This window comes from Pygoscelis adeliae, unplaced genomic scaffold (genome assembly GCF_000699105.1).
Source record: "Pygoscelis adeliae isolate BGI_AS28 unplaced genomic scaffold, ASM69910v1 Scaffold120, whole genome shotgun sequence".
In the NCBI taxonomy this organism is placed as follows: Eukaryota; Metazoa; Chordata; class Aves; order Sphenisciformes; family Spheniscidae; genus Pygoscelis; species Pygoscelis adeliae.
Window position 1 is genome coordinate 2611850 of NW_008824032.1, and position 10762 is coordinate 2622611.

At 43.3% G+C, this 10762-nt stretch overlaps 2 protein-coding genes across 2 annotated transcripts in view; one reads left to right on the forward strand and one right to left on the reverse strand.

Moving 5' to 3' along the window:
- DUSP12 (dual specificity phosphatase 12) overlaps positions 1–2735 on the forward strand; it is a gene marked incomplete at its 5' end in the record, with an annotated part of 12160 nt that extends 9425 nt beyond the window's left edge. The window contains 3 exons of the mRNA XM_009330201.1: positions 775–871; positions 1613–1799; positions 2404–2735. Of these exons, the coding sequence (XP_009328476.1) occupies positions 775–871; positions 1613–1799; positions 2404–2565 (446 nt within the window). The remainder of the gene's footprint in view (positions 1–774; positions 872–1612; positions 1800–2403) is intronic.
- Positions 2736–3358: 623 nt separating this feature from the next.
- Positions 3359–10762, reverse strand: part of ATP6V1A (ATPase, H+ transporting, lysosomal 70kDa, V1 subunit A) — a 19114-nt gene continuing 11710 nt past the window's right edge. The window contains exons 12-14 of the mRNA XM_009329239.1: positions 8985–9079; positions 7607–7778; positions 3359–5632 (exon numbers count right to left, since the gene is read on the reverse strand). Of these exons, the coding sequence (XP_009327514.1) occupies positions 5540–5632; positions 7607–7778; positions 8985–9079 (360 nt within the window). The 3' untranslated portion in view covers positions 3359–5539. The remainder of the gene's footprint in view (positions 5633–7606; positions 7779–8984; positions 9080–10762) is intronic.

A 10762-nucleotide genomic window follows, 5' to 3' on the forward strand; every position in this document is an offset into this window, starting at 1 on the left:
CTGTGGTCAGGCTGACAGGCCTGTAGTTCCCCGGATCCTCCTTCCGGCCCTTCTTGTAGATGGGCATCACATTGGCCAGCCTCTAGTCATCCGGGAACTCCCCTGTTAACCAGGTCAATTTGATAAGTTTTCTGATTTTTATGTACCTGGCTAGGCAAACTTAGCATCCTCTAAAAAGAAGCCAACGGAATTAAAAAAATAAAAATAACAAATGCAAAACTGAGATTAAGTTGAAATCAAGGTATGAAGTAAACTTTCATACTTCAATTTGCAAAAGGTTGACTGCAGTAGATATGTGTGCGTATGTGAAATTTTATAATAAAATAGTAAATCTGTGGCTGTTTTGCAAGATCTGTGTTGCATATTCAGCATGACAGTGCTCTCTCCATTTATGTGTCATTCTCCTTAGCAGTTCCCATTCGTAAGCTGACTTTACGTGCACTAAAAGATCGGCAGAATTGTTCTAACTCCTCCTCTGCCTTTACTTTCTGTTCAAGTAAGAACATAAAGCAAAATGCAACTACTTTACTATTGCTAAGGCCAAAGTCTAGATCCCAGTTCCTTGCATTAACTGAATCCCAGTCTTAGGTGTGGTGGGATGAGGCTTTTTCATTTTCAGCTTATCTAATGGAATTGGTGAGTGGACAAACAAAGGCGAAGAAGGTGGCTTCTGCATGCTGCGACTCGGGCAGAGGCACAGTGCTGTCCGGTCCCACAGAAATGCAGTGTGGCTGCGTAGATCTGATTCGTGACTTTGTACTGACCCTTCTACAGAACTTCAAGACTTGCCCCGAGAAGTCTTTGCTGTTGATCCAACCAGTTTATGTCAAACTCCAATCACAGAAGTTCTCTACAGGTGCAGGAAATGCAGGTACTGAACCTTTTATATTTTCCCATTAAATGTCATTTTGAAATTGACTCAAGAGAAAAACACCCCGTGTAAATCAATGGGCATGTCATTATTGTCAGGACCGGGATGAGCTCTTCCCTAAGTTTCCATACAGTGTACGCCACAAAAATTAGACAAACAAAAGTATCTTATGAAATAGAAAACTTTTGTTCCTTGAAGCTGTGCAGCACTTGTGCAGACTAGCCCGCTGCATTCTATAGGCAGGCATAATTCCGCTTGGCTCTGTGAAGTTGTTTGCTCTGAAACCGTAACTTCTAGTTTGTCTATGGCAATCAGTTTCTCCAGAATAAACTTCTTGTAGATTTTGGGGTTTATTGCATTTTAACAACCTTTTATGGATTGCTTAAAGTGAAATTGAATAATCCTACTATTTCCTAGGCGTAGGTTTCTTCAAGTATATGAGCGTAGATTTAAAGTTTTAGTAGGCAGGAATTGTTTAAAAATAGATCTGTATAAAAGGCAGCATACAGCTGTGGGGCAGAGCCCAAAACTACACAAATCACTAGGTTTGTTAAGAGGCAGCCCTGAACGCAGTCAGTGCCTGCTGACCTTCTAGACTAAATTAAAAAAATACAGGATTTGTAATCCTGCTTAATTACTTACTGTCAAGAGGTGCATGTCCCTGTTTTCTACCGTCTGTAGGTTTCCCCAGTAAGTAACCAACTGTTTTACTTCTTTTTCCCCCTCCGTTGTGGAGAGCAGGCGCGCTCTGTTCCGTGGTTCCAGCATTTTGTCCCACACGGAAGGAAGCGGACCGACAGCCTTTGCCCGCAAGAGGATAACGGACTCTGCTCAGCTTTACGGCGATGGCCGTGAAAAGTGTACCTCTTACTTCACTGAGCCCGTGCAGTGGATGGAGCCAGCGTTGCTCGGAGTACTGGAAGGACAGGTAGGTGAAGGGGAGCATGCACTTCATTTTTTGGATTTTTTTTTTTTTTCTCAAAGGCAGAACAAACTGTTTCTGTTCCCTGATGCAAAAGCCCACACACAAGGACCTAGGTCTCCCAGCCTTTCGTGCGTCAATTTTGCAGCCTATGAACAGATTCTTAAATATGCTTTTATAAGGAAACGAGCTGGTGATCTTGTTGGACTGAGAACACTAGCCAGGGTGTCAGACAGGGTTTATCTGCTGTTTGTTTCTAGTATGAGAAAGAGTTTGTGTGATTTACAGAACCCGTTGTGGTCCCAGGCTGACTGAGGCTTTCTGGACTGGCAAAACTGTCCTGGAACCACACTGGGTCCGAGCAGCTTGCATTTCCGCCCCTCCCTTCTGCCAGCACAGCTGCCTGCTACACCCCCGGGCATGGCAAACACCAGCCATGCTGGTTTAGCTTTTTTGCCTGTTTTTCAGCCCGTTTACCTTCTGTGAAGTGTTATAAGGGAAGGAGCTGGCTCAGAGCAGGTTGCCGCAATTTAACGTATCATAGAAGCACATTTTAAATAGAACTACCTCTGCGTGCGCCTTAAGAGTGGGTCATGTGTTTTTCTTGCAGCTTCTGTGTCCCAAATGCACGTCGAAGCTGGGCTCCTTCAGCTGGCGGGGTGAGCAGTGTTCCTGTGGCCGCTGGGTCACGCCTGCCTTCCAGATTCACAAAAGTCGAGTGGATGAAGTGAGGACGCTGCCAGCGGGTAACTTCCAAGCTGCCAAAACCTGAACTCATCCCTTCCCTCGACAGGTTTCTTAACGTCCGCAGAGAACTGCTGGCTAGTCTGTGGTTGCCAGGAGAGAACTTGTGACTTCCACCCCTTTGTAATGTGGTGGAATTACTTGAACGTCTGCTCTATTCAAGCTTTCTGTATCTCTAATATATATAAAATAGCACACACTTCCTTCAGAGAGGTGTTATACAGTGATCAAATACGTACAAAAATGCCCGAATGTGAGGTTTTTAGTATATTCTCACTTCACCTGTTGCTATTTACAGAAGGTCTCAACTCCTTCTTTAAAAGGATTGCTAACACGTTACTTTCAGGCTGTGGCCAGCAGTGCTGCTTATCTTCTGATCCAGAAGTTCAAATCGGTTTGTCTGAAACATGCAGCTGAGATTTTAGGAGGTATATTTCACAACATAAGGTACGCGGCAGGGAAATATTCTAAGGCTTAGCAAAGTTCCATAAAATGGTACAACTACAATCGTCGCGTTAGCATGCATGGTGGCTACTAGGAGCAAAAGGCAAGCTCACATTTATGCTTGGTATTACAATAAAAGAAGTCCTAAAAATCTCTACCCCAAGAATATTTACTACACTGTAACTCTTCCTTTCATGTAATATCTGAGGAGATGATGCAAACTGTACTGGAATGGGAGAACTGAGATAAAATATCCCTGCCCCATTGCTGCTTACAAGTTTAAAAAGAGATCGCTGAAATGAAGTAAGATTTTACTTACGCTGTGTACACCACTGTGGCACAGGTTTGGTTTGACAGAAGAAAACAGGACAAAGACCTACTTTAAATCCATTTTATTCTCATTGACTTCAACTTTTTTAATTTTTTTTTTAACACAACTTCCAGCAACATACATTATGAAATATACAAGATAAAGTAGGTGGTGGGGTTCTGCCCATCTTCTCATTCCTCCCACAGCTGTGGAGGGAAGACTTGCAGGACACAGTGAACATTAGAATCTCAACACTGGAAACAGACACAAAACAAAAAAAAGAAAAATATATATGAAACTGTTTGAACTGGTCACACTTCAGGGCCAGGTACAGCACAATAAATATTAGAACTGCATTATCTTAGACATCTTCTGTAAAGTTTATAACACCCTCTATTTAAAGAGATAAGAACATCTGGTTTCTAGCATGAAATGCTACATAGTACAGTGGTGAAGGGTACAAACAATGAGGAATCCAGCAAGGGCTTGGACAGTGACTACTCATTCACACATGCTCATTGGTAAAATAAGCAGCATACAACCAAAAGTTTAGTGAGCTGTAAACTTAACCATTCACTACCAGAATGTCAGCTGGAGAAGTAGTTTCTTTTGGGAGAACCAAAAATAGTTAATCCCTTTAAGTTTCAGCCAGGCTCTCCCTGACAAACAGCAAGTTGATACCATAATGGAAGTAGCGGCATTTGGTCCGTATTGCGAGATCCCTCTGCATCACTACTGTTCAAAGCTGGCAGCCGGTGGGAATACTTCAGTGCGGAATTAACGCTTACATAGCCACGCCACTACCACAGTGTCGCCTACAACGGTTAGGTGACTGTTCCGTGACCATAATAAAGCAGTGGATGTCAGCTGGAGCCCAGCTGGGCACAGTGTGCTGCACAGCAAAGGAGCACTGGATGCCACTGGAAACAAGCAAGAGGCAGAGACTGGAGAGGGTGCCAGCATTTTTCTCTCTCTCAGGCTGTAGCAATGAGTGCTGTTCTCTCGGCGTTTGACAGAAAGGCTGCTCTGTGCTCATTCCTCACCTCGTACTGGTTTTGCCAATAAACAAGCCCAAGACACAGCAGTTTCAGCTGCATGACGGAGTGCTTCCAGAGCACAGAGCAGAAGACCAGAGTCACTGGTTTCTCTTGCATCGTAATCAACAAGGCAGGAGTAAATACATTTTGTACTTGTCAGCCTTCCCCCCCATTCATCCCCCGCCCCCAGAAGTGTAGCATCATACATTCCTCTTACACGAGAACTGGGGACCTTCTGTGCCACCACCCAGCAGGCCACATGAGCACAGGTGGAGGAGGAAGGTTAAGCACACGCTTTGCTTTCGTTAGCACGACCTGGGCATTGCACTGGAAGACAACGGCACTGGCAGACAGAGCACCACCGAGGAAGGACTGTATTCCTGGTCCACACACGTGGCACCACTGTAACTTGCTATGCGTGTCCTGCAGTACACGGCAGCAGTCACAAGCTTCACAAACTAAAGCAGCTGAGTGTTGTGAAATTTTATGGGGTGAATGGGAGGCAAGAAGGTAAAATTCTGCTGGAAGCTGAGCACCTATGGCTTTCATTTTAGTGGAGTCCAGCAGTCCTATCTGTATTAAGTAGGAAAATAAAATTCTATTTCTCTAGTGTACAAAGGTATACTGGCTGCTTGTACGTGCTCACCTTCTAGTTAGTCCCTTCTTGGGCAGATCCAGAACTACCACATTTCAATACCAACAGACTCAGCTGAGGGCTGCAGAAGGGGCAGAGCAGTGAAGGATTTTTGGTTGTATCAACATGTCATCAGAATATGGTCAAAAATTCTGTTCAAGAATAGGGAGTGCTACGTCATGATAGTCACTTAGCAAAGCGCCAGTTGTAAATGCCCTTACCGCTGCCAGCTCAGAATGTACCGCATGACTACATTAAGATCTACACCTCCCCTGCCACGAAAGACCGGTTGCCAAGAGAGCTGGGAGAGGCAAGGTGAAATTTTTCCCACCCTAGAAGCGTACAACAGCATTTCCTCACTCAGCCAGGCCCATTCACACATCACTCACCATTTCAGACACAAAGCAATGCCAAACACAAACTAAGAGGAATGTTTTGTAAGGACACTCTCTGAGTATGAACAGGGAAAACAGGGCTATTTATCAACTCAAGTACTGTTGCATCATTCTTGTAGGGAAGCAGAGGAGTTGAGATGAGGAATTGAGAGGACAAACTGGAGTGGTCACAGAGGCCGAGTCTAGTCTTCCAGACTGCGAAATGCATTCTGCATGTCCTCAAACAGCTGAGCGTAGTCCGCCTTGATTTTTGTTTCACCGTCTTTGACAGGGTCCTGAAAGAGAACACAGCAAGTGAACAGATCTGTCAGGAAAAGCCCCCGGTACTTAAGACAAGCTTGCTTTGCCAGTGCTGTTATTTCTTGACCTCAGGATTAACGCTTGCTAACCGCAGAGCGGGCATCATAGCTCCATCTCCGCCTCCTGTCTCTCCAGCAGCCACAAGGTTTAAACCTCATCCTCTTTCGACTTTCAATGAGCAGGCAGAATGGATACTGGACAGAGAATTTTTTTTTTTCCTTCCATGAGCAGTGGCTACTTTATTGAAAAGCAACTGATTTGGAGAGGATTCAATAATACTGAGGGTCTTAGTTAATGCTGTGTGATTCAAGAGCTGCAGCGATTAATACCAGCTCCTGTCCCCAAACCAAATAGAGTAAGCATCTTCGTGACTCAGGAATGCTCTGCTGTACTTTTTGGGGTGCATCCCCTATAAGTGCAAGAGTTACTCTGCCATCACTCAGAGGTCACTCGGTTCCAATTAAAATCTTATTGTGCGATCATAACAAGCTCAAAAACATCTTCATACAGCTTCATTTTCTCAGAATACTTTTCATGAAAGACAAGGGCAAAAAACGTAACAATCAGCTTTGCTCTGAGGCTGCAAGGCCTTCCCTGCAAGAAGCATTAACTGCCAGGCTGTGAAATCTGTTCAATGTCTTCACCGTGCCCCCCTCAGCACTATGTTCCTCTGGGTCAGTGCAGCTCTTAGGAAACACAGAGGACTTACACATGTGGATGCACTACTTCTTCATTGTCTCTCCAAAGTACACAGACCGCAGGATGCAGGACATTTAAATTCTCACACCTTTTAGACTGTTACCCAGGAAATACAATTTTCCTTTCATAACTATTACTGTATTAGAGGGCCGGCTCCACTTAGGGAATCCAGAGGGTGAATACATGCTTTTTCAGCTGTGCTGTCCACTGCTCTGCTGTATGCCAGATGCCTTCTGGTGGCCAGGGTTTGTAAAAAGTGTATTACTTCCCCTATCTCTATATAACCAGCTCTCAAAGAAGCTCACGTCCCCAAGTGTATCTTGTTATGTTCTTGATGCTTTGAGAATATATACCAGGGATCTGCTTACTGCAGAAACAAGCCAGTGCCCTGCAGGAATAGAATACCCTGGCATGCCAGAACACTTAATTTTAAACGTAACTTTATCTTATGGTACTTGTTCTTGAAAGATTTGCAATATTGGCTTGTAAGAGTTTTAACAGAATAAGCATCGTACTTCATAGAGAATATTCCTTAGCTACTTCAACATCAGCCAGCACCACAGGTTACTGTCCTACCAGTAATTGCTATACCAGCATGCTCCAGATGAGTCTTAGGAAAGCTGTACTCTAAAAAGATGGCTACTGAAGTTACCCAGAGCAGATGCTCTGAGCCACTTGTTTTCTCTTTAGCCCGTGTTGAAGTTACTCCTCCCTTCCTCTCCTCCTAGTTACCTGCCTTAGGCCCTGAAGCCAAACATGAGGGACATCACGTATTACTGCAGGAGACTAACATTTCTTTCCTTAACTTCTATTTAAAATAGCTTGATCAACATTTCTATCATACACTTTTTAGCACATTCCTGGATTTAAACTTTAGGTTGCTTTTATCTGCTAACAGTCTCCTTAGAACATGTTATAGTTTTTTTTTTACAGAATTTTATCACAAAAACGTCAAAACAAACAGGAAAGGTGCTTGTATTATTACCATGAATATATATGTAACATAAAAGAGACTGTTGAAGGTGGGGTTGCCAAGGCTCTGCAGCCAGCATCACGCGACTAGATTTCTGTACTGACCACTCCTGTGCTCACAAACTAAAACCAGTTCTTAAGCGTATTCAAAACGATTGCAAAAAGTCTCTGTTCATTGACCTTTATCTAAGGCAACCGATGACCACGTTTGAATAACAGCCTTTCAAGACACTGGACGCTCACAAAAAGCGGTGCAACCCAGTTCCTTACAAACATACCTTAAATTTCATGGAGGTAAGTTTGTAGAGGATTTCGCTCATGTTCTCTCGGATGATGGACCACGTGATCTTATTGTCACTCTGGGCTGTGGTTTCTACGGCACGGCGTGCCATGTCATAAAATGCAATCATATTGGAAAGCATTCCCACTGTTTTATAGAAAGGGCAGAACCTGATGGAACAGAAAAGGGTCTGTCAGGCATCTTGGAACAGTTAACAGGACAAGCCTTTGCTCCTGCCTTCACAAAACTCTGAATTCTCACCTGAAAGAGAGTGCTACCCTGCTTTACTCCAGGTATTCTTGATACATACTGTGTCAAAGGGGAGAGACTGCATTTTTAAATAGGTGAATCATGGGCTAAGACAATCATCCTGAAGTGAGGTTTCTGAAACAGCACCCAAACACTGGGCAAAACAGGAGACAATGGGAACCATCACTGTATAAGTCTCACATTTTAATCTGTGCCAATACTAATGAGAAAGGGAAAACACCAGAGCAGCCAACGGAATTGCTCCTTCCTGTTTTGTCCATCATGGAAGCAGGCTTCCTCCAAGCAGCCTGGGATGACCTGACAGCTCTGCAAGTTTCTTTGCTCACAGGAAAGGCAGTGTTTCTATGACAAGAGTACTCCACACACAAAAAGCTCCATTTTTAATGGGTAGATGACTGCCGTGGAAGGTACCTCATTATTATTTATACCCTACATTGTGCTACTTCCTGTGCTTCCCTATCGCACACAAGCATACCTGCCCTAGTAACCTAATCAAAGGCACACACCATTACAGAATGATGTACGTCCAAATTTTTAGTGGTGAAGTATTTCAAGACCTCCTGATCTAAATGGGCTGGGGAGTGAGATGAAGTACAAAAGGCCCCTTGTCAGGCTGTTAAAACACAAGGGTAGCATGGAAAGAAGCAAGGCAGACAGGGGTAATAAGCATTGCACTAGGGAAAAGATCCAGTAAGCTTTTTTGATGGATCAAACTTACTCAAGAATTACACAACAGTAACTGAAAGCAGATTCTTGCAGTCCCCCATGCATTGCTAGAATCAACAGGAAGACTTTGGGTGTTGACTGTGAAAATAAAGTGGTCCTCTCCTCCTCAGAAGGACAGGAGGACATGCTATTGCAGAAATATTGGCTAACTGAACAGTAGATGAGGGCCTGAGAAGGGTGTGACTGCATTCGAAAAGGGTCTGCATGCCTTGGGTAAGACAACATGAACACACTGTTCAATGGCCTACCTAAGCACAGTTCTTCCATTTGTTTATGGTGAGTAAAATTAATTTCTGCCCTGATTTGTTTCCAAATAAAGTAGCTGTCTAAATCCAGACTACACAGGACCAAGAAGGGCAGAGTGGCCAGAGAGATCTCACCTGTCATAAGGCGTATAACCATTCTGTTGCAAGAAGTCGTCTTTTATCAGCTTGGCAACCTCCAAGGTAATTTTATCTGTTTCTGCCAAGGAAGCCTAGAAAAGTAAGGTACGCTGTTAGTTTAGTACTCAAGTCCACAAGGACATGGTATGTCATAGCCAAGAACCGTTATCTTTCAGTACCTGTTTCCTTCCCAACCCTCTTAAGATGGCTTTCAGCAGAATTCTGTCTTTTGGGTATTTCTTACTGCCTGCTGTAGAACAGCCAATTTAAATGATTGCCAAATTAAGATGGGCCAAACAGTCAATAAGTCTACTTTAAGTCTATCTGATGATAAACAATGGAAAGGAAGTTTCCTTCAAGATAATGGAAAAGCCACCAGACAGAAAAACACAGACGGCTCTGCTATGAGGTACGTTGAAACATCACCTTCCTACATGAAGAGGTAATTTCATTTTTGCCTTCCTCGATCCTTATGTCCACAGAAGAAAAAACTAGATCTCAGCATGCTAGATCAGTACATAATCTTAAGGATTTGATACTAGCCTCCACAGCTACCAATGGGCTTTCCCTGTCTGGCATTCAAGAAAAGTAAAGGAGTTGATGACAATGCCTGTCACTCTGCAGGACAGCCACAACCCTGCAGCACACTGCTGCTGTTGGCACCACAGGTCACTCTTCTCTACCTTCATTGTCCTTTTGCTAAAGGGGGCAGATTGATATTTAAGTACCCCTGCTTGCTTTCTAGACGGGAAGTTTGGACCTTCTTTCACGAGGAGACTGACAGAATTCAGAGCTAAAAAGGAAAAAAAAAAATCTGATTGTTTTTCCATAATTCCCCCTTTCTAAAGGTTGTTGCAGTTATTAGCCAAGCCCAGACTGAAAGAAACTGTTAAAGATAACATCTTTGAGAACAAGATCACCAGTTCTGGTACTTCTATCATGGGAATAATGCCTGGCTTATTACTATTAATATTTAATTAATATTTAATAGCCAATTGCTAATAAATTAATATTTAATAAACAATAAAAATAATAATTAATAACAAGCACTGGCTTATCAGTATCCCTTCCACACCAAGGAACTGATTCTACCCTGCTCTATAAACTAGTCTTTTAGAACATGTTTTTGTAAATAGAAAACTGCAGAAGACCCTAAGATGACATTTCCTTTTCTTTGAAGACACATCCTGCGAAGACACAGGAGAGCTCTGCTAGGCAAGGTCTGGTGAACGGCCCCATCGCACTTGGGCTAGAACATCAGTGAATAGGGAGAGCACCAGGACCAAACTTCCTCCAAGTAGTTAATACATGTTACCACACACTACCACCACCTTGTAAATCAGCATAGCTCATCTGAGCATCATGGGATTAAGTTACTGTCAAGTACGTGCTAGGCACCTGTCAATTATCATATTTACAGTGCTAAGCTTAAACACAGGGTTTTCACTGGGTCCCTTTTGAGAGCTCTCAAGGCAAATTTTCCTGTCCAAGTTCAGCTTTCTCTCCAAAAGAGTGAAGTGAATGAAGGAAATTAAAGAATGCCTGTAAAATGGAGCCATATGTCATGTCACAGTTCTCCACAGGGAAACCAACTAATCACCAGTTTTTAGAAAAAGCAGACATCACTTCTGTTTCTACAGGCCAGCTTGTAAATGCCAACACCTCTGTTCTGCTGCTGGCAACATGGCTTCTAATAAATTGTAACTCTTCAGATTACTTCAACAGTAAAGACCGGTCTGCATCATTTCTGTTACAAAGATTACTTCCAATGGAGT